The 26,806-nt window shown below is 40.5% G+C and overlaps 1 protein-coding gene across 1 annotated transcript in view; it reads left to right on the top strand.

Annotated features, from left to right (window-relative positions):
- Positions 1-26,806, top strand: part of CTNNA3 (catenin alpha 3) — a 363,859-nt gene that overhangs the window by 83,770 nt on the left and 253,283 nt on the right. Inside the window, exons 6-7 of the mRNA XM_088525182.1 lie at positions 5,120-5,383; positions 9,167-9,370. Of these exons, the coding sequence (XP_088381308.1) occupies positions 5,120-5,383; positions 9,167-9,370 (468 nt within the window). The remainder of the gene's footprint in view (positions 1-5,119; positions 5,384-9,166; positions 9,371-26,806) is intronic.

Below are 26,806 nucleotides of genomic sequence, written 5' to 3'. Positions count from 1 at the left end.
TTGAGCCAGCAGGGCCACCAGGGCAAACGGGATGTCCCCAGCTGAGCAGCAAGCTCCTAAGGGAGCCTTCGTCAATTAAAACAATTAAGCAGAGGCGGGCAGAATTTGGTGCTTTGTGTAAGATAGCTGTGCTGCTCTCTGGTGCTTCTTATCAGTTCAAATATGATTAATAATGAATAGATATAGATGCCCAGAGAAAGTTTTACTTCTAGTCAAAATCTGAGTCTTCTAACAGTTTCTTATTAATTCCTAGGTATCTTTATACGGGATTTCTGAGGGCCAACAAAGGTTGATATCTCATTTTATGGTCGACTAATAATTAAGGTATTTAGATCTAACCAGATAGCTTTGGCCTTTCAAGAGAAGTAGGTTTCTTGATCTTGAGTTTTTAAATTGAAATAAACAGAAATCTTTTGACCCTAAAACCATGTTATCAAAGTACCATTCTCCTAGTATGGATACTAATGCAAAGCATGTAAGAAGCAAGCAAAATACCCAGGTTTAACTAAGAGCTATTAATACTGATTTGTTTGGTTGTTTCTAACCATAAAAGCGTAACTGTTTGTGCTCCAGATTCTGTATTTCTCTGTACTAACAGTTTAATTCAGTGTGTCGTCTTTCAGGTTAGCCACCTTTTATTTCAGTGCCTCAGTATAGCTTTTGACATTCAATATAAACACTTTCCCCTGCCTTTTCTGAGTGATGCAGCATAGAAGGAAATGCAGTTTCGTCTATTTTTTGATATTATTAAACTCTTCTTGCAATCCTGTGTCCTGCCCTGTTGGTAGAGTAGTTTGTTGGTAGTTTCAGCGGAGAGTTGACAAGTACTAAAGCTGCATCTTCAGCAAGAACTAACATTTTCAGGTATGGCCATGGTTAGAGGTTCCCAGTTTGAATGCCCAGGATAAAACATTGCTGACTAAGTTTGATGAATTTTGAAAAATCAAGGACTGAAGAATGATTAAACTCTTCTGAAAATCAGATCTCTGTATTCCAAGCTTGTGGGCACCTTCCTCCAAATCCAAAGGCAGCATGGAGGCTATGCTGCTGCTAGAGCCAATGCTGGTGCCTTGCTCTTAACTCTGAGGGGCCTGGACGTCGAGTGGCTTCCTGAGCACAGCTCTGCATTTTCCCAGGACGGGGGACACATGGCTGAAGGTTCTGCCCTCCGCCGCCGTTGTCACGGCTTTGTACTGAATGGGTCACATCTGCGTGTTCAGACCTGAGGCTGCTGCAGCCAAACGCTGCCTACAGTTTATATGCTGTGTGCATGTATGATGTGTATATGTATGCTCTGTATGCATATGGTGGTATAGTTTAGCATCAGATGCTCAGAACTGCCGGTGATTCTGAAGCAAGAAAATATGAATCTGGAGACCAATAAGGTTTATTTATTTGTTTATTTGTTGGTAGAGAGTTAGTCTGGAAATCCTGACTATCCAGGCAGTCTGTGGAAAGACAGATGCCTGCTTTTATCTGCAAAGCTGCCAGAGTTCTGATGCGGCTTTGCAAATGACTGATTTCTGGGGTGCATGCAGACGTGGTCGGTTGGGGATTGGTGGCTTTGCAGTGTCATCTGTCTATTGGAGGAGAGAGATGAGAAGGGAAAATGTTTTACATCTCTGGAGTGCAACAGTGTTAATTTATTTGATGTGGCCAGTGTGGACTGGAGCCATCCCTGGAAACCCGTATATCTTCTTTTTTTAAAGCAAAACATGAGCAAGCCGGCTTTGGGACTGCATGCATTATCTGGGAAGGAGCAGGGCTAGACATCCTTTGGAAAGGTTTCTGCGGCGCAGCTGTGCGCCGGCTCATGTACTTGGGAGCAGTGACTGTGCCTAGCAGTGCTCAGCGGGGCTGCGGTTGGGTCTGCGAGGGCGCAGCGGGGTGTCCACGGCTCCCTCGGATTCCCGGCTGGGCAGCGCTTCCCTGCGGGCCCAGCTTGCTGTGGCTGCATGGGAGGTGGCGTTTTCTGGGCAACGCCGCATGGCGCTGTGACCTAGGGACTTTCCGTCTGTGCAGACTGATTTGTTATCCGCAGTGGCGTGGCAATCTGCGCCTCCGAGGCAGGATTTGGGCTGGCCGGGCTAAGTACTAGTGCCCAGACCAATCTGCAGCAGTGGGGCAGAGTGGGGACACCAGGATGTTGGGGCCCATGGCCAGGCCCAGGTGGTGGCACCAAGCTGAGCTGAAACAGGGCTTCTGGAGTGTGGGACAGTAGAACTACTGCAGCGGGTGGCATGGCTGGAGGGTACTCCTGCAGTCAGCCCCATGCCAGGTTTCTTTGCTTTGTGAGGCACTCTGTTTTTGCTGAAGGAGACTACGTAGCACTTACAAAATGAGTAAACTGGAGCCATACCCAAATAAATGATGCATGAGCAAAAGCGCTTGGAAGAGTGCGAGCTCTCCTGTCAGTTTGGCTGATTCCCTTAAAGGGCGCTGCAGTTTGGCAGTCACTTTTACCTGAAAGCTGAACATCCAGGCCCAAGCTTACGCTGTGAGAAGTAATGGTGCTGTTCCCCAACCCTATAGCAGTACCAAACTGCAAGGGTTTGTACGTTGGCTGGCCTTTCCCCTGACTACAGAGCTTGGTGCAGGGCTGTTGGCCCTGGGAGCGGCGAGCTGGAGCACTGCAGCGCGCTGCTTGGAGCAGCCTCGGAGAGCCTCCTGGAGACGGCAGCGGGGCTGGGGCATCCACGGCGCTGCCGCGGCTCCGCCGGAACGGAGCTGCTGGCTGGGTGTGCTGCACTCCCAGGCATTAAATGCAGCAAGTAAAACAAAGTACAAAATTTCTTTTTCTAATTGGCAACCCACACTGAACAGTGAAAGAGAGGGAAAAATGGACTAAAGCTCAGTGTCTTGAGCTGGAGATGGGAGCATGTTATAGCAAAAAAAGGGGGAGTAGTAAGGGCTTGTTTGGAACGTTTCTGATCTGAGGTCCTGTCTGTTTTCTACCTACATGCAGTTGAGAAATGATCCATCAGCACTTGTAACAGTCTTTAAACAACAGGAAAAAATATCCTCGTGGTAGGTGCTCTACTGTTATTTTTGTACTGATAATGAATTTTGTAATGGTAAAGAATTTGGCAACAGGCTGGCCTCTAAGCCAAGCATAGGGGTTACACAGACTTAATTAACAGAAAAAAAATCAGCATAATCATTTTGGAGAAGCTGTAGTATTTCTGCCCTGGTCTTGCAGGAGCTGTGTATTACAGGCAGCCATAGTGTATGCTACGTTGTTTGGTGGAACTTCTGGTACTGGCCTGGGTGCTTTTATCACTGCATGCACATTTTAATGGTTAGAAAATACTTGCTGGGGTTTTAATAATGCCTTAATATCAGCCCTTTCACTTATATTTGAATGACTCCTATAGAGTTTTTTCCCTACTTCTTGGCACAAAGTAGACAGATGAGAAAGTAATTTAAGATATAAATCAATATTGCCCTGCTGGTTCTATTGTTTGGGTATTTTTAGCACACTGCTTTTCTGGATTTGCTTTTCTTTTACGTCTCTCAATTTATTTCTCAGGTGGTCTCTGTGGTGAGAGTTACTCCCAACTTGTCAGCTAAAATTAAATGGTTAGCACTTTTTACAGTTTATTTTCCTAATGTAATAGCTAAATCCATTAGCTGAGAGTTAGGGAGCTCAAGTCTGTAGCTATTTTCTTAAATCTCACAGTGAAGCCTTCAATCGCTTCCACTTCCAAGGAGCCTGGTTTCTTAGAATGGGGCTCAGGAGCTTCTGTATGGCGTGGGGAAGGCACCTGGTTTCTTTGGGAGCTGGGATGCAAAGCTGAGTGGCTGCGTGGAGGGGGGATCAAGTCCTCTTGCCTTGGCGCATCCTCTGAAGGCGAAGGGAGGGAAGCAGTGGGAGATACTGCCCCTCGTTGCCCCAGCGCTCCCATGCCGGGGCCCTTAGGAATGCCGGGCACGTACCATATGTGCTGGCTCCTTGCTCGTGGGGCTTCGTGGGTGCTGCTAAACCAAATACTGAGCTGAGTTTTGAGAATGGATACCGCGTTACTGGCTCGCTGCTGTGGGCCTGTCAGGTTTAGATTTCCTATTCATGGTAAAACTTTACTGTTTTTGGAGACAGACAGAGCTCCCTCTTGTCAATAACTAAGATTAACAGCAGCCAGTTGGGCTGAAGTGTTGCACTGATTTCCCTTGATTTTCCTTGACATTTAATATTCAATGTCCTTTTCTTCATCCTAAACTTTATACACTGAGAAGCAGATGCTGAGATGCTTTGGTAAATACTACATATAGAGGCTGATGCCCTGCTAAGGGTATGAATTGGAAGGATTTCAGCTTGCTTGGGAGCAGACTGCTTGCAGCTTTGCACATGTTTTGACATACCCTCTTCATTGTGTCTTGCTGTTTGCAAGTAGTGCCGCAGGCTTTTGTTGTTCTGATGCGCTGTTCTCCCTTCCTTTTTTATTTTTTAAATTTTACCTCTGAGTTTAATTCCTGCTTTCATCCAAGCCATTTGATGAATATCTACTAGTCTGATTAAAAGGGACAAGATGCAAACAAGAGAGCGAGAAGTTTGTGTAGAATAAAACAGGATGAGTTGGGAGGCTCCTTACAGTCCTGATGCTGCCCCATATGTTTGCCCCAAAGTTGGTAACTTGCTCCTTTCTACAGTGTGCTTGGGATTTGTGCTGATAGGGCAGGCATGTAAATGAAGGAAAGTAGTTTAAAAGCACAAACACAGATTTCTTGCTTAACTCTGCCTGCACCCACTGCTCTTCTCTGTTGCCTGTTAAGAAGGAAATGCTTGTGAGAAGACAGCTAATTTGCAGGCTAGTCCTGAGATGAGCTACCATAGGAAAACTGTGCTTAAGAATAAGCAAAATGTGGATGGATTTTGGTCCTGATTATTAGACACAATAAAAATGGGAATGGTTGTTTTACATAAGATTGGCTCATTCTTCGTGAGGTAAGGATGATCCCAAATTTAACTGTAAGTACTGTAGATATAGTCCATTTTCCTAATCTTTGATTAATTTTTGCTTAATGTTTCCTTAGACAGAATACAGATAGAAAAATATGTTTATATATTACTTGTCAGTTTTAAGTACTTTTGGAAAAAAACAGCATGTTCTTCTGCCTACAGGATTTGAAAACTAGCAACCAGCGAGATGAAATTGCTGCAGCACGTGCAAGTCTGAAGGAAAATTCATCGCTTCTACATTCAATATGTTCAGCTTGCTTGGAACATTCAGATGTGGCATCCCTTACAGCCAGCAAGGACTCCATCTGCAATGAAATACAGAGTGCTCTCAACGTAATTTCAAATGCTTCCCAAGGAGTCAGAAATGAAATGGGACAACCTCCCTCTTGCACAGCTACTCTAGGAAGAGCCCTTGATGAGCTCGAGGTAGGTAAATGCGTAAACGTGTAACACTGCATCGTTTTGGATTTTTTTTTAAAAAAAAAACTATTGTTATAAGTGGCAGATAAAAGATGTTAAAAAAGGAAGCTTTGTTTAGTTTTAGTGAAACTATATCACTATAAACTATTTCACTGGGAGGAATTACTTCCTTCAAGACAATTTGGAATTAAGTCTTCGTATATGTTCAATATTTGGCTTCTTTTGAACGGCAGGCATGAATTAGTTCTGAGCGTATCACTAAAGGTGGAGATGGAAACAAGTCCTTGAATTATCTGGGCAAAAGTCATGAATTCTGTTTAAAACTGACAATAGACATTATCAGAGAATGATAACCACCATTGGCCTAACTAGATTTGAACTAGTTTAATACAATATAAAATTCTTTATTTTGAAACTTCTTGTTGGGATCATTATGTAATTTATATAATGCAAGGTTTTGGAAACCAAATAGATTTCTGTTTATCATTCCATTAACTGATATAATCATTATGCTTTCATAAACTAGGTGTCTCTGCCGTCATTACTTAAGCAAACACTTGGAGAAAGCCATCTTTTTGTCTGCTGAGCTAGGCACCCTGCAGAGCTTGTCCTTTTCCCCTGATGGCACCTGGGACTCTTAGCAGAGTCATTACTCCTTGTCTGCTGACGTGGGAAATGGCAGCGGGGAGGCCGAGGCTGCGGACCGTGTTCCTGGGCTGCTGTGAGTGCTGCAGGCCCACACCATCCAGAGCAATAAAACACACCTGCAAATATGGGCCTTTTTGCTTGTAAAAACTCAGAGCTATTACATCCTTGGAACTCCAGTGTTGTTGGCACACATTCATATAAATTGGTGTTATTACTGATGATAATAGATTTTGCCTAAAATTTTTGATTAAAACAAGAAAAAATGCATTGGAGTCCATGTATGGTACTGCTCCTGTAGTGGCTTTATTAAACAAAACAGACCTCTCAACCATGGCCAAAGTTGAATCTCTGACATGTTTTTCCCAAAAGAACAGATTCCAACTGTTTATTTCAGTCTTCATTGCTGCTTTCATTAGGTTTTAAAATTACAACTGCAAATCAGTAATCATTATTTGATGGGAAAGAAATGACCCAAATTTTGTGCATCGTATATCATTTGTTACAGTGGAACCCTGAAAGACAAATAATCTAACTTAAATTAGAGCCATTGTTTACCTGTTTTTTTCTTTAAACATTTTCATGCTGTGCCATTTTAGTAAATCATTTTTCTGATAACATTAAATTTAATATTGTTTTCAAATCTAAGAATTAGGATAATAATGATTTTTTTTTCCTTTGAATTCATTTTTATTCAGAAACATAGGAATATACAAGCGTGACTTACAAAATGTTATTGTGTACTGAATTTTAAATTCATTTTTACTTGAGTAACACAGGTGGGAACTGAAACTGTATGAGTTAGGTAAAGCACAACTTACAGATCTTTTAACTTGTAAAAATGATTTTATGAATTAAATGATTGCACTTAAAGAAAGTCCTTTTGACTAAGGACCCAAAAAGTAAGGACCTTTACTCTATCTTGTTCTTAGAAAGACAGTACCACGAAATAAATTGGCATAGTAAACAGTCCATTGGGAACAAATCTCATTAAATGCTTATACTGTGGAACTGTATCAAGGAGCTTACCCAACAGTCCTGTATCTTCATGTTTTTTAATGCCATTCCTGCTTTGCCAGTGCTGGCAGTGTGAAAGTAAACATGGATTTATAGGTGAGGAAACCACCAGTAAAAACAGGGTAGCTAAATCAGTAGAGCTCTCAAGAATTCCTCAAAGGTTTCATATAACCACCATACATAATTAAACATTGAATTGTAATGCTAAAAGCATAGAGCCTTATTAAGAACTACTAAAGAGCTTTTAGGTGCAGGTTATTGAATGTACTTCAATGGTTTGGGAGCTTATGCATGTGGAGAGAGAGATCTCTCTACAAAATACAGTTAATGCCCAAGCCCTCTGTCAGCTCGTTCGTCTGATCCATGGTCTTTGATGGCAATGGCATTCCAGCAGAGCAATTAATTACCAGATGACAAAATACTATATAAAGGTAAGCTATATATGTGAGCCCCAAAACACAAATTATGTAAGTGAGCCCCAAATGTCAGGAAATACAACCATGTTGCTGGATACCTATGATTCCTGTTTTTCATGGATCAGAAGACTAGTGAGACAGCAAGCAGGAACGTAACCGCGCTGTTGAAGCGCTTGTTTCTGTTTTCCAGCTGAAGTGGGTGGCTGTTGGCTGCACTGCTTCCCGTGCACGGGGGTTCACTGGCAGAGGAGCTCTTCCTCTCATGGTCATTAGTTTCTCTACAGCTGCAGGTTTGGGGCCATGTATTCAGCCTTTTTCACCAGACCTTCTTAAAGCAAAAGAAATATTTGGATTATGAAATCCATTTTTTTTGTAGTTTTGTTGGAGAATCTTCCAGCTGTTTCAAAACAGTTTTTGGTGAATTTGTTTATTTGTTTTGTTGAAAAAGGAAGACTGAACACATAACAGACTTCCTTTCTCCAACTCATACATAATGCAAAGGAATTTGTTGTTAGAAACAAAACTGTAGAATTTCAAGGTTACTGAAGTCCCCTTTTCTGGCTGTTTATCTCATGGTGTTGTAATAGAGCAGTTTCTCTGCTCTTTGAGTTTTATAGGCTAGGCAGTGCCTCAAATTATCATACTAACTATAAACCACAATATGAATTCCACTTAAAGATATATGCTGTAATTTTCCTGTTTAATATTTCTTTTGAAAGCGAATGGATATGATAAGAAAATAGACTTATAGAGAATTTAGGCTGAGTGATCTGGACAATAACAACAGTTTCAGATGTTCACTTTGATTAAAAAAGTCCATCTGGGGTGGAGCACAAATTTACTTTCTTTTCCATTCTATCAAAGTACCACCTCTCCTTGACTTTACCATAGCTGGTGAAAAGAGGTCCCACTTCTACCTGGGACCTTTGGAAGCAGAACTGTTGAACCGAAGCTACTCTTTTGCACTTTGTCTATTCAATCTTTTAAAAGTAGCAGCAGTGACTTTCTGCCACAGTCTGATTACAAATAAGCAGAATTGGGCCGTTCAGCTAATCCAACATAGTGTATCTCAGCTATGAGCAAACACTGCTGCTTTTCTGTTGAATCCAGAGGTGCCTGTGGTCTCCCAGAGTCCAAATGTTGAAGGTGTTGAACTGCCTACAGGTTTTCACACAAAACTGACTCTCTGGTCCAAAATACTTGGATAAAAGATGGAGTAGTACTGAGTAGGAACCATCACACACACGGGGGGCATATTTGTCCACAGGCATTATGAGCTTAGTATATGATGCCTTTCTTCTTTTTAATGGGTGCCGAAGTAAGCGCGCAAGACGGTGTCACTACTAGGGGCAAACAGAGAAGGTGGGTGACCATTGTGGTAGTTGAGTCCTCGCTCTGCCCGTTCTATAAGGGACCCACCGCTCCTAGCGCCACTGAAGGGCTGGCGTGAGGCCGGGAGGATTTGATAACGCGGCTCTTGAGTTGGAACAGGTCATGCTGGAATGGCAGAGAGAGCTTGGCTTTGTGTGCAGATGACCTGGATGCTGGGGAAAACAGAATTTGCTCCTCAGCAGCAGTTTGGCTACATCAAACAGGAGGGGGTGGTCGGAAGTCTGGAAAACAAAATGTCGCTGTGGGTCATGCAGATAGCAGCTAAAGCAGAGACTTCAACGAGCTGACTTTTCTTGCCTATACTCCTAATATTTTCCAGAATTTAATTGTCCTGGATCCTCTCGTAGTGAATGAAGAGAAAATAAGGCCATCGCTAGAGAAACGTTTGGAAGCTATTATTAGCGGAGCTGCTTTGCTAGCAGATTCTTCCTGCACACGTGACTTCCATCGAGAACGTATCGTTGCGGAGTGCAATGCTATCCGCCAAGCTCTCCAAGACCTGCTTTCTGAATACATGAATAACGTAGGTAACCATACTTTTTTCCTATTTTATTTTTTAATGTCTGTTTCAAAACCTATTGTAGTATAGATAAGTATTGAATAGAAGTAATTAGGTGAGATTAGCAACAAGAGTTTTTTCCTCATTTAGCTTCCTAGTTTCCTCTTAGAGTTTGAGGACTGGAGTTCTAAAATTTTATCTTTGTTGCTATAGGATACAACAACTTAAATGGTAACTGTCTAAATGTAAGTAATCTGTCCATGTCCTATAATCAGAGCATTGGGACAGGCTGTCCAGAGAGATTGTGGAGTCTCCTTCTCTCGAGATGCTCAAAACCTGCCTGGATGGGATCCTGTGCCATGTGCTCCCTGCTTAGCAGGGGTGCTGGACCACCTGATCTCTAGAGGGTCCCTTCCAACCTCACCCATTTCTGTGAAAACCTTAAATCTCATCCACCTGCCATGCTTATAAGCTAATTCACAGGATACATCTGAGGCTGAAAGGTACCTCTGATGACTGTCTAGTCCAACTGCCCTGTTGAAAGCAGGGCAGCTAGAGCAGGTTGCCCAGGACCATGTTGCACCGGGGTCTGAGCATCTCCAGGGACGGGGAGTCCTCATCCCCTCTGGGCAGCCTGTGCTGGACTTCACCCCCCAGGGAAACCAGGGCTTGCTTAGGTTCAAGCTGTGTCTCAGTTTGTGCCCACTGCCTCTCACTGTGGCCCTGAGAAGCACTGAGGACAGTCAGGCTCCCTCAGGTCTTTACCCCCGCCCAGCAGCTCTTCCCGCATTGCTAAGATCCCCCAGGAGCCTCCACTTTCCCAGCTAAACGCTCCCAGCTTGGCCTCTCTTCCGGGGAGAGGCGCTCCAGGCCCTGCTCCCTGATGGCTCTTTGTTCCTCACTGGTAGATCTTTGAAAAGCCATAGAGTTTCATTGTTTTTTAAAAAATATTGCTAAATTTAAATAGCTGGTTTGGCCCTTTCTGTGTCTAGCAGTTATATGAAAAAACTGTAGAGTCGGATGCTATTAATATGCGTACATAGTGTTAATATCATGCCTTTTCTCTGGAACTGTTTCTGTAAGCACACTGTTCTTATCTAAATATATGTCAAGTTGATTCATCTGCCACACTGCGACGATAATTGTATGATACAGCCATTTATTTCTGTTTTTGAAGCTAAAATTCCTTTCTGTTTTGTAAGTCATCCTGCTTACCTAGTGCAAGGCTGTTGCCTCCTTCCTTAGGAAAATGAAGAGTTAGGGATTAAGGCAACCTAGGGATATCAGAGGTTTCTTCATTTCCCTGGTATTTTACTTGCTGGTTTTTTGTCAAGTTTATTCATCATATTTGGGGGAAAAAAATACAGGTGATTTATTCCATTATCTATGAATTTAAGTTGCTGTTTCAGTCCCTAGGCAGATAAAGATGCTCCCATTTTTTCTTTAACTCTGGATTTATCTGTAGTGTATCTGTTGGATGGAACGAAAGTCCTGAACCTCTCCGGAGGTGCTCTAAATGTGGGTCAGCTGTGTGAAATGTTCTAGCTATGGTTAGCTAGGGATGTTGGTCTTTGATACCTTCTTGCAGCAGCTGTCTGTAGCAGATGTCTGCTCTAGGGTGGATCTGCTTTGCTGATGAAAAGCTGAAAGTTTAATAAGGAAGACATCATTGGAAGCAACAGGGAACATGGAAGGATACAAATGTGGTGCTTAGCAATCTGTATCAGCCCAAAAGATCAGCACAGGTTTGTTGCAAGAACCCTTTAGTGGAATTGTGTCCTGTGTTAGACTGAATGACTGGAAGTCATGTAGTCTTAAATCCTTGGCCTCCTGGAACAAAGCTGGGATTGTGTTTTCTGTTTCAAAAAGAACCATGTTCCTAGTAACCCTAGTGCAGGCTATTGGGAAGTGAAGAATCCTTTGTCCAACTGGAAGTGTAAACTTCAGAGGGTTAGGAAACAGCTCTTCAAATAAGACCAAAAGGAAAAGTGCCTGGACAAGATAGCAAGGACACAGATGAAGGAAGTGAAAAGGAAGAAAGTCCGTTTCTTGCTTTAAAGTGGAAAAAATTGTCATTTTAGTTGTTCTTAGTAATTCTTGTGAGTTGTAGTATCCAGTTGCTTGGACTTTATTTATTTATTTTTATTTTTAAATATGTAGTGGTCATTTCTTCCTGGTGTGTTGGTTTGATGGATTTTCTTAAGAATTCTTTCTGCCTGAAAGAATTGCTAGTGGGCGCTACATTGCTCTGGAGACATTGGGCTCCAGAAGCAGCACCTTGGCAAATCCTTCTCTAGCAGCTGCTTCACCAGGAGCCTGAGAACTGCACTGGCATTGGTGACATCCAGATCCCCTGGGTCTTTGAGTGCTGCATCATCTGTGTCATCGAAGTCTGTTTCCTGAAATTAGCCCTCAGTGCTTAAACAAATGTACAGGAACTTAACAATTCCTCCCAACTATTTGAAACAGTGTAAGGGATGTAGCTTTTTTTGTTCCCAGATGCTTTGTTTTTATTTCTCAATTATTCTAAGTCTCTAAATAAGCCTCAAGGACATCAAGTGAAATCAAGGGCCTATTGATGTCAGTGATAAAACTTGAGAGTTGTCTCTGAAAGCCAGGAAAAACATCTTTTCAACAGTTATTGCCTTTTATGTAAGTGGCTGCTTTTCACAGCGGCTGTATCACAATGAGGTGATGCAATGAAAATTCAAGCAAAATGTTATTTACACTAATAAAGACCCATTCTGTCTCCAAGAAGCTTAAGCTTTTCTATTCACAAAGTAACTCAGGCAAATAGTAAATTGCAAAATAGGGCAAATGTATTTATAATTCTTCTGAAAAGCACCAATCTTTCTTTCAGGATTGCTGGATTATTTGTGTATTATTACTATTCTCTTTGAATTTGATTGATAGATATATCCTGTTAAGGAATATGTTTATATTTTAGGACATCAAGTAACAGAAATGAGTATTGTGAAACTGGGCAGTTTATCAATGGCAGGATCATACTGCAGTGTGTGGAGACGAGCGGATCCATAGGAGCTATCACTTGCATTGCATTCTCCTCACGCCAGAACTAGTGTCTTGTCTCTGCTCATTCTCTAAAGTGAAAAGCTTTGAATACATCAGGGTGCAGCAGCACTGACTGGTTTCCTGAGCTCTGTCTTTATGCTTTTTCTCCCAGTCACAAGAGAGAGAGACGTTTCCCCGGGGGATCAGCAGGGATAACAGGGCTGTGAATGGGAAGGGATCGGGTGGGTGCTGGTGAGCTGGGACGCGCTCATGAGATGAGGGCTGCTTTCGTGGGTTCCAGTTCCCTTTCCTTTGAAAGATTGCTTCAGGGCGTTGGGGCTGTATCTGCTTCTCATCTTACTATGGATGTGGGTTGGATGTTTATTTCTTGGCTATGCTTGGGTGGCATACTGAGTGCCAGTTGTCATGGGTTGTGATTTCCTTGATTTTCCTTCTGTGTTTGAAAGATCTCTGTTTCTTAACTGGTTCTTATGTAAAATTGTCTCAATTTTTGGATGAAATAATTTTGGTACAATTCCTTGCATTTTTATGGTAATTTTCCAAGTTTATGGACACTGAGATTCCTCAGACTTCATCTGACCTGTGCTTTATGGATTCCTGCAGAAGGTTTTACCACTTCCCTAGGTAGAGAGAAGACAAGACACTTCAGTTTATAATCACAGTGGTGCAGTGCATCTCTCATTTAAGCTACTTACTCTTGCTCTGAGCAGTGGATTTCTCATTTCAGTGCTCACGGGGAACATTTTGGTAGTTCTGCAAACTGCAAAAATTGTCCCCAAAGACTTGTTTCAAGCTGAAGAAAATGTTTTTCAGCTTTAAAAGGGAATGTTTCATGTTTTTAATTTAAAGAATTGCCCAACTCTGTTAGATACTTGGAGCGTTGTCCCTTTTCATCCATATATTACAGGTACAGAAATAGAAGACTACTAATATTTAACAGTATGAATGCGAAAAAAATGGTGCTTGGTAAGTATAATATTAGGAGGCAGAACAGAATCTCTTGGTGTGATGTGTATGAATCAAATAATAAGCAAACTTGCAAAAACACTCCAGTCTCTCTTCATACCATATTCACCGTTCTTTATGGTAAAGCTTGCTTTCTTCATTCCTGTAAGGGTCCCCACCTTCTGCTCTTCTCAGGTGCCTTCTAGCCTTGTTCTAGATCACTTTGCCTAGCAGAATCATTAATGTTGCAAATATAAATCAGCCATGTGAATAATGGATTATTTGGGTTCAGCAGATCAGCAGCAGATTGGCACTATAGTGTTAGATATGGTTCCATTTCACAGCTGTCAGAACTGATACCAGGGCTGCTGCTGCTGCTGCTTTTTTTTTAATCTCTCCCCATGTTAACTGAAGCAGGAGAGGCCTATGATTTACCCTGTTCCCTTTCCTTTTCATTAACTTCTGCCACAAACTTATTAAGGAGGGTTTTTAAGTCTTAGATGTCATGGATTCCTGTGGCCCAGAATAAAGCAACACAACTGATACATAATAGAATATATGCCCAGCCATTTTGGGGATAATTTTATTATCCTTATATATACGATTAGAAGCAGCTAGCCACTCTATTTCTTTTTTTCCTGCTGTCCTGGTCTTAAAAGACACATCAATCAGATGAACAAACACATGAACCTTTTCACAGGCTTCATAGAAGATGCACCATTTCAGGAAATGTAGCATGTGCTATTTTAAATTTCATTTCTTTGAGGCTATTTGTGTTTATATTTTGGAAGAGGAGGTAGCGAGTAGTTTAATATGAGCATTTTTATAATATGCTGAAAATGTATTTGGAATGTACACTTTCCTTCATGAATGCATTTTTCCAGTTATTCTAAATCTTGAATCTTCATCATTTCAGTACCTGCCAGCTACTGTTTCCTTTCTATACAAAGCGGCTATGCTGCTGTACATTTAAAATGTTGTAGTGAAAGATCTTGCCAGATAACCAGCCCACAGATCATCTCTTGGTATCATGTCTCATGTTAGACTAGACTAACAAGGGAGACTGAGGGCTGACTGCTAGCTAAAATCTTTAAGAACAGAATAGCTGAACATCTGCCAAGGTTTGTTTCTGTTTAGCTAATTACGTCTTGGAGCAGAGGGTGAACTACTGACCCCATAAAATTCATTTTTTCCCCCCTGTATTCCATACAGGAATATCTACAGTCAGAGTCTGTGTTTGAATGTCCTTCTGTAAGCAGAATGAATTTGAATACTTGCACTTTACTGTCCTCTTTATATTCAAAATTCTTGAAACAAGAGTTTTGTTCTAGAGGAATCCGATAGAGCAATATTTAAGCTATATGAACTTGAGTGTGTGATGTGTGAATGTAAAGTGTCTATCTGATTTTTCTTACCTAGGGTCTTTTTTAATGACTATTGAGCATTGTCTTGAGAAAACAAAAGATATATTTCAGTAAAAATCAGTATGCCCTTATGGCATGTTATGCTGGTGCTTCTACAGGAAAGCATAGCTGCTGCTGCTGTTGCCAGAGTGCTTCAGTTAGCACTCTTATGGTAGGTGTTGTTATGTTTTACGCGCAGTACTGGGGAAATTAAAAATCATTCTTCTAATGTTACTTTTGTCAAACATTTCATATTCATTTTCCCTTTAAAACTAAATGTTCAAGAAAAAAAAGATTTCTTGTGTTTGAAAGGTGAAAGTAATCTACTGAATTCACAAATAGATTTATAGTTGGAAAGTAAGCTGCAGCTAAATTTACCTGACTATTTATGGCATTGCAGACTTTGCAGGAACCTGGATCTATGCACATGAACTAGGCAAAGATAATGAAAGCTTCTCTGTTCTTAAGCCCTGTTTTTCATTTAGCGATTCCGAGGCAGCTATTCCAGGATTAATGGAATCCTCACTTAAGGCCTGCACTGAAGTAATATAGGGCGATGAGCGCCGTGTGGCTCCGCAGAGGATGATTCAGAAAGATGGTTGGTAATTTGTAGTTGCTATACCTGACAGCACTGGAAATATATTAGGTTGCTGAAGACTAATATTTTTTTCAGGGAACCTTCATTGAAGTGGTGTTTTCTCTCCCCAAGATGAAATAAATCCTTGATTATGGTAATAAACAAGACTTACAAATAAATATTAGAAGGATATGTTCACTTAACATCTAGCTAGGTCTTTAATTTACAGGTTTTTTTGCACAGTTTATGCAAAATGATTGTCACTACATGAGGCTTTTCTAGACTGTTTTCCTATTTTCTTCAGGGCAGTAAAGGCTGATCAGTTTTCTAAACGTTAGTATGTCATTTCTGTTACTATTCTAAATGCTAGTATACCAAGTCCAGTGTTCCAGCAGGCATTTCTACTGGTTTTTAATTGTTTATGACAGACGATTGCGGACCAAATTTATTTCTAAATGTTATTCTTGTACGAATTAGGAAGTATTTACTTTTGGTCTACCTAACAATTCTTATGGTAGTTTAGGGTGTTCTTAGTGGAAAAAATAGTATTCTGGGCAAATTAAGAGCAAACCCAACCTTTCTCTAAACTTCTAAACAAAACAAGGAAAAGTATTTTTATAACCCAGGAGCAGGGGAGGCTCCTGGGGAATCTCAGCAATGGGGAAGGAGCTGAGAGAGCCAGAGTGTCCTCAGTGCTTCCCAGGCAGGGCGAGAGGCAGCAGGCCCAAGCACAGGCAGTTCTACTTGAAGCCAAGCAAGCCCTTGTTGCCTTTGAGGGGGGTTCAGCTCTGGCACAGGTTGCCCAGATGGGCTGTGGAGTCCCCCCTCAGCAATAATCTGGGATTATCTTTTCCATTAAGTAGTAATGCATCTATTTTTTTTTTCTTCTTAAAGCTTAATATTGTTAGTAAGAATTCTCTGTTGTGTAAAAAGATATAGCTAGAAAAGGAAATCCCTCCTGTTCTTCTGTACTGAACATAGTTAATAAAAGGTCTTTGCGGTGGAAAAGAAGGTTAATGATCAATTTGACATCCATGTAAGTAAGAGAAATTAAGGAGTGTAAAGGTGATGCACGTTCTTGGAAAGAGTTAATGAAAAGCAAAACTGGAGGTCATGGTAAGTCCTTCTCTGGAAGTTTGATTAGTATTCTTAATACAGCAAAAAAGGCTGTATTTTGCTTTCTCTTGCTCACTCTGCATGTGCGCAAATGAGCAATATATATGTGAGAGAGCAGATGCACACAAACAGCAAATGTTTTGCTTTACTAACAATGTTATTCTCTCTTTCTCCTGTCTACTACTGTTTCCTTGCTACCATTGGCTGGGAAATTAGTTTATTGTTATTTTGGATTTCAAGTGTTTCAAAACTTTTTCTTTCTAATTGGAGGTTAAAAAAAAAAAGTGAGGCTTACTAATTTCCTGGATTCTGCCAGCTGCCTCTTGTGTTCACTTGTGCATGTGCAGAAGCAAGATTTCCCAATAAAACACTCTAGGATAGCTCAGGAAGTGCTGACTGATGCTAACAAGGTTATTTTCAGTTTTGTATCTGCCCACTTCTGAACAGCTGTAGGCAAAAAGAACTTTGAATTTTGTTCTCAATTGGGGTCTTTATTGTGATTCAAGTGATAACTGCTATTTGCAAGAAAGAGAACATGAAAGAGCATGCACAAAAGCATTATGTGGTAAAACTGCAACCATCACTGTGACTATTTTTACTGAGCGGAGTCAAACTTTCAGGAGGGCACACAGGTACTGTCTTATTGACTACATTTTAATCAGAAATACTAGAGGTTTATGGAATATAATTAGTAAGATATTGTCATTGTTTACTTCTTTAAAACTAAGAAATAGTTGAAAGTAACAACTGATGCCTGGGTACTGGACGTCATAAGTCACTGTTTCTTGTTTTCTGTAAGGTAGTCCAAGTGCCATAGAAGTTAAGCAATTTGCAGAATCACTTCTCTTAGAATGATTAATGATTCCTTATAACCCACCTGTCTAAAATGGAATGATGCTATACAGTGTTGCAGATAATAATTGTCTTGTCCTTTGTCATTAACTGTGTGTCTTATATCCTTTGCAACAGATAATATCTCTTATCTGTGCATTGGTTAAATTGAAGAAGTAGCTAAGTCTTCAGCAGCAGCATGTTGGGAAATTATTGGCAAGCCCATCTGCTCTGAAAAATCAGGTGCAAGGAGTGACATTTTTCAATATTGCCTATATTTCTTTGGGGTAAAATAGAAATAGCTTTCTTAAGTTTCTCTTTGGAGGCCTTATATTATTTCCTTTAAAATGTTATTTTAGCCAGTATAATCTAAGAAATGATGGTAACCAATTAAGGGATCGTAGTCCTAAAAGCTGTCTGTTTTTTTCAACTATAATAGGTGTTGTAATTTAAGCTATTGTTCCTCCCTGAAAGATATCTTTGTTTAAACAGAATTACAGAAATATTTATAATTCCTGATGATATTATGGTGAAATCTTTATCCTGGTAAATCGGTGGTATTAGTGAGTTGTTTCCAGGTAAAGGAGAGCTGGCAGCTGTTGGGAGCTGATGAAAATGGAGCAAGGGAATCGTTTCTGCTTTTAGAGAGACGTTTGCTTCGCTGCCCTCAGTTTTCTAGGGTTGAGTAGGAGGCTGCTACTGGTTACTACTGGAAGCAGATTGTTCACCCAGTGCGTTGGCCTTGCTTTGCTGAGCAGCTTGCGGTCACGGAGGAGCAAAAAGCTGGTCTTAACAAGGAGGTCACCCCTGTCGTCTTTGAGGGCCTGGAGCTGCCCTTGCAGCTCTGTGTACCCATGGATGTGGCACAGGGGAACATCCTAGGCAGGACACTGAAAGAGATGCAGTTTTTTGCACTTTTAACTGTTGTATTTGCCATTAACTTGCCATTAATTTTTGTATTTCTCCTCCATTCCTCCTGCAGTGGTCTTCTCACGTTAACATTTGTGTTTCACTTAGATTTTTGTCTGAGGGAAGTTGTGGGATCTTTATGGGAGCGTTTGAAGACCTCTGCTCTGTAATACACCTAAAATTTCACTGTCATATTCTCAAAGTTACACAACTAATGTCCTTAAGGCAATGATGTAGTCACAAGGGCTGAAGTTAGGGAAGGAAAAAGTGCCATTTGGTAAAAGGCATTTTTTAGATGCCTGGTCTTTATTAAGATATGAACAGCTTTAGTGGAATACTGTCACCAGCCCAAAGAATACTTAATGAAATAAAATAAGGAGACTGAAGAGGTAGTAATTAGGAGGCTTAGTTCTTTTAAATTTTTTTTAACAGCTAGTGCCACTTTTCTTTTTCCTATTCTTATTTGTAATTATAGCACAGAGCCTGCATATATCTGTGATGCAGATCTGTAGGGCAGCCTGTGATCCTGAGTCAGGTACTGCTTGCCACCAACTGGGATATGGCCCTGCCCTGGGTATTCCCCAGCTGGCAGCGGGGACGGCTCCTGAGTTGCAGAGGAATGAAGTGTGGCGGCGTTTGGCTCGCTGCCCGTCAGCACGGCGGTCCGCCGGGGTGAGCGTGTGGCGTTGGGGGGAGCCCCGTCCTCGCCTGCCCAGCGGGCCTCAGGGCTGCCTCGGCTGGAGGAAGGAGGCTCCTCGTGTGGAGTCCCGAGGTCAGGGTGGCTCCTTGCTCCCCGGTCCTACCAGTGCAGATGGTCTGTGGCGGAAAACCCGCCATCTCCAACAAGTGTCTGTGAGGCATCAAAGACTTCTCTTTTATCCAGTAAAAGAGAGAGGTAACTAGTGGATTTTAATAGTTGAGAGGCTGAAATTCTGAGCATTGAAAGTAATTTGGGAAAAATATCATGAGGAAATATGGATCACGAATCCAAAGAGTAGTAGTAAAAAACAATAAAAAAGAAAAATGGCAATAAACTGGGTGATATATCAGTTGGTCCTGTCATAACTTAGATAAACAGAAAGATGCCACAGAAAATCTTAAGATGATTGTGAAAAATTTCTGAATAAGAAGGTGGTGATAAACAGCCAGCACAATGTTTTAAAATACATTTGGTTTTCCTTATTTAACAGAATAGCTGGTAGTGCATAACAGGGAGGCAGTACATATAAGGTAACTTTTAAGGGGATGTTCCATGTTGTCCCAGAGAAGACTTCAGGAGGATGGTTAAAGTAATGCTAAGTGGAAGTGCACTCGGCAGCAGCATAGGGAATTGCTATTTACCTTACTGTGGGTCAACTTGAGATAGTTAACTAAAATGCGGTTCTGCAAGGACAGCCCTACGTCCTAGTGTATTCAATATTTCATTAATAAGATGGCTGAGGAAATAGAGAGTATACTTATTGTGTGGATGGTGCTGCCCTGGCAGGAGCCGCAAGTACTTTCTGAGGAGAGTAGCAGAAGGGACATTTCTGTGATGATCTGGTCCCTGCTGGTGCAGGGCCGTTGGGGCCGTGCTGCCCTGAGAGCTGCTGAGTGGGCTGGCAGTTGGCGAGGGGCCGTTGTGGGGGTGCGGGTCACAGCCCGGGTAACTGAGGACAGCGGGGCCCCCTCTCTGTGGCCTTCTGCTAAACGCCAGCCCACGTTCCCCTGTGGGAAAGCTGAGCACGAAAGTGTGGGGCAGGGCTTCGGGCCTTGACTGGTGAAGAGACAGCTCCTGCTGGCAGCTGAAAAGCTCTTCCGTAGTAAGTGAAGGTGTATTCCAGGTTGGAAATACTTGGCAAAGTTTGGGTCAGGGAAGAAAATGTTCTTGAGTGGTATGCTAATCACTTTTGGACAGCTTTATTTGAGATTATTGTTTTTTGGAATATAAGAAAACCCACAATATACACTTGCTTAATACTGTGCAGCAGCCATGTAAATATAAGCAAAGTAGGCAGCTTTGCGCTTCTTCTAAAACTTTTAGAGGGGCTTTATGCTACACACCAATGGATTTCTTCTAGCATAGGTTGTAGTTCTTTTGCCTGCTCTAGCTGAAGAAGCTTCATTACTTTTTTTATAATTAGGTTTGTTGGTTATATATAAAGAATGGCCTCATTATATGTTATACTGACCTTTTTCCAATAAGCTTGAGAATCTAAAACCATACCATCAAATATCACTATTTTATGTGATAATATTTCAAAGGTTTTCCAGAGTTGAAATTAAAATTGCTGATGCTAAGGAAATAAAAATGATTGATGCACTGTTTACACTTGACCAGCTGCTAATGAATTCTCATTCAATACCTTGTTAGCTTTTGCTGAAGTAATACATAAGGCAAGTTAGAAAATAGCCTGAAGTTCATAAAAGTGCAAAAAAAAGAAAAATTGAACTTATTCTGACACTTTTGATCTATGAACTATTATATAAATTGTGATGCTGTTCTGGGTTGATGTGATGGATAGTATCATTTTTCTCTGGGCTTGCTTGCCCGAGGTGACGGCGCAGAGGGGCTAGGCTGCTGACTTGCCATGGGCTTCCTCCTTCAGGAGCAGCTTTCCACAGGGAACAGAGGTTCCCAGGTTTCCTGTGGGAGGAGTGTGCTCAGCTGGTAGGAATTCTGCTGTTCTCAAAAGCTGGGTTCGGGCTGGCGAGAGGAGAGTTTTCCTGGGGATCTGTGGACTGTGGGTCTGTATCTTGAAAAAGCACTGAATATACTTAGCCTTGGAACAAGCTTGCAGGAGAGAATGCAGGGAGAGCCTGGCTGCCTAGCACATGGATTTTAAGTTTCTTTTATCCAGCAGGACAGAGCTTGCACGCTTTCAGGATTAGGCTGCAATAAAACATAGCTTTAGTGGTTCAAAGCCTGCTGGAGTCTCTTTAAAGAGAAGGTAGAGGAATTCTACCTCTGTTCTGCAGAGCTTTTCTAAGCCTGGGGTCAGTGCTGTTGTATGCTGAATATAGAGAATCCCATATTTATTGTAGTCCTCCTTGGAAATACCCTTCACCTTTTTAATAAAATGCAGTCTTCACCTTTTTAATAAAATGCAGTTTGGTTTATATCTATTTTATGTGAAAGGTCTTTTTAACTGTTTTCATGCTTCCGCAGTGCAGTTTGGCTATTACTTTCTGCTTTCATTAGCACTCATGCTGCAAGACGGAAGAATTCCTGCAAACCAGAAGGAATTTCATTGCTTCTGCAATGTGTAAGACTACAAAAGAAATTGAGATTTGGCCTACTGTGTTTAAGCCAAGCAAAATAGTAAAAGAAAAAACTTTTTTTTTTAAAAAAGTGAGAATTCGTCCTGTTTTCCTTCCTCTTTTTTAATCAATATTTTTTTTACAGCGTTTCTGCCAAGGACTAGACTCTGTATGTCTCTCTTGGCCTCATACTGTGTATTGTAGCTGTCTGTAACTATTCATAGCCTGTGCAGGTTCTCCTTGTAGGAAGCCTTGTTGCCCACAGGCAAATGTAATCTATCATCTTTTCCTTCAACAGTTCGCTTCTTCCCTCTACTCCAGAAGAAATCAAAAAAGATTTATAAGGTTCTGCAACCCACAAAATCTGACTTGTCATCCTTGAATCAAGTATATTTGGTTGCAAAGCTATTATTTTTATATGGATTTTGTAAGCTGAGTACCGCAGATTGTGTTTTTTTTTCTCTCCTGTCTGTGTGCTGTTCAAAAAAGTGAAAATTGTGTGTGTATTTATATATAAATATATATATTTTTTTACTGATTCATTTTAGAGTGTTACTGCCACAAAGTAAAAGCTTGTTTTGTCAGAACAGTAGTAATGCATCTACTCTGAGATGTCCAAGCAGAATGAAGCATTCAAGCTGAAACGGCGCATTAACTCGGAGCGTAGTGTCTTGATGTATATTGTGTTACTGTGCAATCCTTCTGATCTAACATAGCATCTCGGCGGCTGCCACAGCCCCGGAAAACGAGGTGCTTGCAGAATCGCAGTGTTCGCTGCCCCGTCCCCGCAGCCCACGTCTGAACGGGCACCGCGAACGTGAAGCAGCAGCTCGGTTTGTGCCTTCCCGTGTTGTGCTTGCTTAACTTCATTTGCTCCTGTGAGGGCCAGCTAGGCTGCTTCGTTAAGTCCTTGAAGTTCTTCAGAGTTGCTTTGAGCCTTGAAGGAAACTCAATAGTTCTGTGTGATCTGCAGAACTCCAACATTTATCACTGTCTGCTTGGTGCTTTGATCAAAAAGCAGTAGTAGTTGACTGTGGAGGCACCTGACAACACCAGGAACACCAGGATGTTGCAGTTAACCTTTCTTTTTCACACTTCAGTCATCTGTTATTTACCTTTTAGGATATAGCTGGACTTTGACTTCTACTTGTTAGTTGATGAGGTTTCTTAATACGGTGTTGGAAGGACTTTATCAAAAGTCTTCACAGGGTTACTGTGTTTGTTTTTCTTCCCTATCTTATTTAAAATATTTGGGACTTTGAATCAAGGTTTTATTTGGACTGAATATAAGTTCTTTGTTTCTTAAAAAAAAAAAATGTGTAAATGGGCTTGTGTGTCTCAAACATGAACTTGAGGATTACTGAAGAAATAACTCTTAGCTGTGTTTTTTTTTTTCTGTCTTGCTGTGATCTGTGCCTATCTATTGCTCTTTCCATGGGGCTCTTTTACAGCTGCCTCTATCTTGTTTCTTACTGCTTTCTCTCCTTCCCATTTTTCACCATTTTGTTTATACATCTACCCCTTCTTCTAAATAGATTTTTTTATTTCTGGTTGGAAATATTTGGCAAAGCCTGGGTCAGAGAAGAAAATGTTCTTCAGTGCAATGCTAATCATTTTTGGACATCTCGATTGGAGATTGTTGTTTTCTCAACAGTAGTAATTGTAAGCATCTCGAGTTGTTTTTGAGAATTACCACATTTCATCTTCATTCTTAGTTGCTGGTTTGTTTATTTATCTCCCAAGTCCTCTCTGTTAGACAGCTTTAAAACTTTGAGGAGGAGGAGGAATTCATACGATTTCAACTTGGTTGACCTTTTGATTCTACATATGTGTTAAAAATATTTCTTTTGTAACATCATAGTACTTAATTTTTTTAAATGAATTTCCAATTATTTCAAATTATTGCCTTTATGACAGTGAGCCTTGGAAATTATCTATGTATCTAAATCTCTTGAAGTGTGAGCTAATGATGTGAGTGTTGTAGTCCAGTAACTATTATGGCTTTGTGGTATTAGGAATGCTTTAGTATATCATCTTCTGTGAATTTTGTCAGAATAATTCAAACACTACGTCTTACAATATGTCATTAATGCTTATTTCTGGAAGCACAAATTAATTTGTTCTTTCTGTGCGAGTAATACTGGCTTTTTGGTAAGATCTTTGCCTTTGACACGAAGGAATCCTAGAATGTAATTTAGTTGTGCAAGTGAACTGAAATCAGTACTTAATTTGAGTGGGTGTTTCTCTTGCTAAGGAAAAAGCAGAACTTCCCAAGTCGAGGCAAAATGCACACAGGCAGAGAAGAAAAGAAGGAACAAGACAAAAGTTCTCCCGTGAGTGAAGAGATGCAACGCTAGATTTTATGTGAGACTGGAAACAACACATTTGAGTTGTCATTTTAAATTTAAACCAAGATGTTGATCCGGAGGTTCAGAACAGAGGCAGATCTTTATGCCTCTCTGGGATCCAGTTATCCTCTGTGAGATTCTGTGTAGACTATCACAGAATCATTAGAAAATTAGCAGTCAGAAATGTTCAGTAAATCCAGAAATCTCATCCACGTGCCAGGCTCATGAGCCAGTTCACAGGCTGCAGTAAGGGCAGGAAGGCTCCTGTGATGGCTGTTCCGAGCAGGGCAGCTAGAGCTGCAGGTTGCCCGGGACCGTGTCCTGCTGGGGTCGGAGCATCTCCAAGGATGGGGAGGTCCCAGCCCCTCTGGGCAGCCTGTGCCAGAGTTCTGTAAGAGGAAAGTTGATTTTATTTTGAGATGAGAAGGACATCTAGTTCACCCCTTTCAGTCTCACTTCTAAAATCTGTGTTGCCATCACTTGATGAAAGTGAATGAGGAACAGTTTATTCTGAAATCTATTACTCATGTGTATTAAGGCTACGGGGTGCAAAGAACACCTTGAGTAGTGGTAGAAAGAAAAAGCTTGATTTTTATTAGCATGTTATAGCATATTTGAGTTTATATTTGAAAGATCCAGTGATGAAGTAAAAGCCACTTGAGTCAAATGAGCTGTAATGTGCTCAGTAGGTAGCAAACCTGTTCAGCTGTGAAATGGATAGCTGAAAGGCATTTAATACTTACATTTTTTTTCCTCTTTTTTTTTTTCTTTCCAATAACTGATCCTGAATGATTTTTCTTTCTGGCATTCTCAACTGTGACCGTGAGAGCTTAGACAGGAGGTACATTGAAGAAGTGTAAGGAGAAGAAATATGAACCAACTCAGCAATGCTAAAGGAGATTCAGGAAAAAAAAAGTCTTCCTGGATCTTACTTGCATATTTAAATTTATTTTTTGTCAAAGATACCATTAATACCTGTATATTTGCCTTTCCTGAAAACAAGACTTCTGGATAATATTTGCACAGTTAAGTCTAGTCACAGGTTCTATGGCAGTAAAAATTCAAGTAACCAACAGCATAATGTGGAAGGGAGGTGTGCCATCATTAGTAGAAAAATAAATCTGTTCATTATTTCTTTTGAAAGAACAAATGACAACAGTGTATATTCAGAATGAATGCCTCAGTTAATGGCTTTCCCTGCATCATGACACACTTATATAAAACTAGTGAAATTATTGAAGTACACAGTGCTGAAGTGACAGATCATTTGTTATTAATGAATATTCCCATCCCTCTAGCTGAAGAGTTTTTGTTCTCTGGGGAGCAGCGAATTAGTATATGCAAAGTCTAAGTTATTTGACTTTGAAATATGTTTCCTTGGTGTGATCATTTTATGATTAGACTGTAGATTGAACTGTTGCTGAATTGCATCCACCCTAAAAGTGTATTTCTTATGGAATGCAAAGTGGGAAGTCTTCTCTGAAAGCTCAGAAAGAAATGATATGACTGATCGTTTTTAAACCCTTTGATGTTTACTGCAATAACTTGCATCCTGTTTTAGCTCTGTGGCATTAATGAGGCTGTGATGTTGATCCAAAGAAACTCTACACTAATGTAACATTAATGCTCACTTGTAAATTATTACCCTTACATGTGTCGTATCTATCCTGGTGACGCTTGGGAGTGTCCACTATTATGAATGTATTAGGTCTTTAAGGCAACAAGACTGGCTGAATTGAATGGATTCCATTTGCGGGTTCATGTGCTGCCACGCTGCAGGGCTGCATTGTAGTTAACCATCTAAAGAGACAGTTTTAAGAATGATTTATTTACATACAAAATTGATGTTGATGAAGTAGAATATAAGCCCTGTGCCATGTGGGATTTTCACAGTTGTACACGCTGCGCTTTAGCTTACATAAAAATTCCCAGCAAGGTTCTAGTGGCAAAATGTTAATTCCTTAGGTGTTCATTAAAATAACATTAATCATGAACTCTGATGTTCATGTTGATTTATGCTGAAACTTTACAATGAATTTTAATCAGCTTCTATAATTAGGCAGAGCAGGAAAATAGGTTTTGGCCTTGTTATTTTATAATAGCACTATTAATTTACTACAGTACTAGAATTTTTTTTAGGAATTTAGTAAGCATTTGCTTTAAATACAGATCTTAGGCTGGTATAGAATAAAAGGTTTGTGTAAATGGTAGTATTTTAATTTTGTAAGTCCTTTAAAGAACTTTATTTAAGGAATGTTATTTCTATATTGAAAGTCTGTAGCAATATTTAGGGAGAAACAGTATTTTATTTATTTATTTATTTACTAAGGTGATAGACTTGAGAAAACTGAAAAATATGATGGTTCCTGGTGAGCAAAACCTTGAGTTTTAAGAAATCCCCAGGGGAAATCTGGTAATTAAATCTACAGTGTTTTGGATAACATCTATGCTTCAGACAGTGGGAAGGATGTTATCAAACTACCTAAAAGGCATCAGCCTGTCATTTCTATTGACATGATAATCATATTTATGTGCCAAAAAAAGGAAATGAAAAGTGTTGTTATTACAATACTCTCTCATTAACGTCTACTGGAAGAATGAGAAAAGGCAGCATTTCTTGTCAAAGTAAATTTTTTTAGAAAGTAAACTTTCTATTCGGTGCTGTGTTGCAGAGAGAAAAAAAGTGCCTTTCTGAGGAAGGGTCATTATAACTCAAAAGCCAGTGGTATCTAATGTATTAAAACAAGCCCTACTAAATGTTATGATTTGGTCACAATTTATTTGTCAACATTGCATTATATTTAGCTAAAATCAGTAAGCTATTGAATGACGTTAGCTCTCTGAACAAGACAAATCAATATGCCTCACAGCAATTGTCATGGAGATTGGATTTAGTTAAACTGAGGCAAACTTGGGCTACTCTCCTACGTCTAAAAGGAGGTGGAAGCAAAGATGTTACAGCTTGAGCTTAATAGTTACTCATCTCTAAAGTTTCTACTTTTTTTTTTTTCAGTTATTATGAGCATAAGTACAAACACATGAACCAGGTGCAAGAGAA

Source organism: Tinamus guttatus, unplaced genomic scaffold (assembly GCF_059628265.1).
Source record: "Tinamus guttatus ecotype Peru unplaced genomic scaffold, ASM5962826v1 Tinamus_guttatus_pri_ptg000023l, whole genome shotgun sequence".
In the NCBI taxonomy this organism is placed as follows: Eukaryota; Metazoa; Chordata; class Aves; order Tinamiformes; family Tinamidae; genus Tinamus; species Tinamus guttatus.
This window is presented reverse-complemented; position numbering and strand designations above follow the sequence as displayed.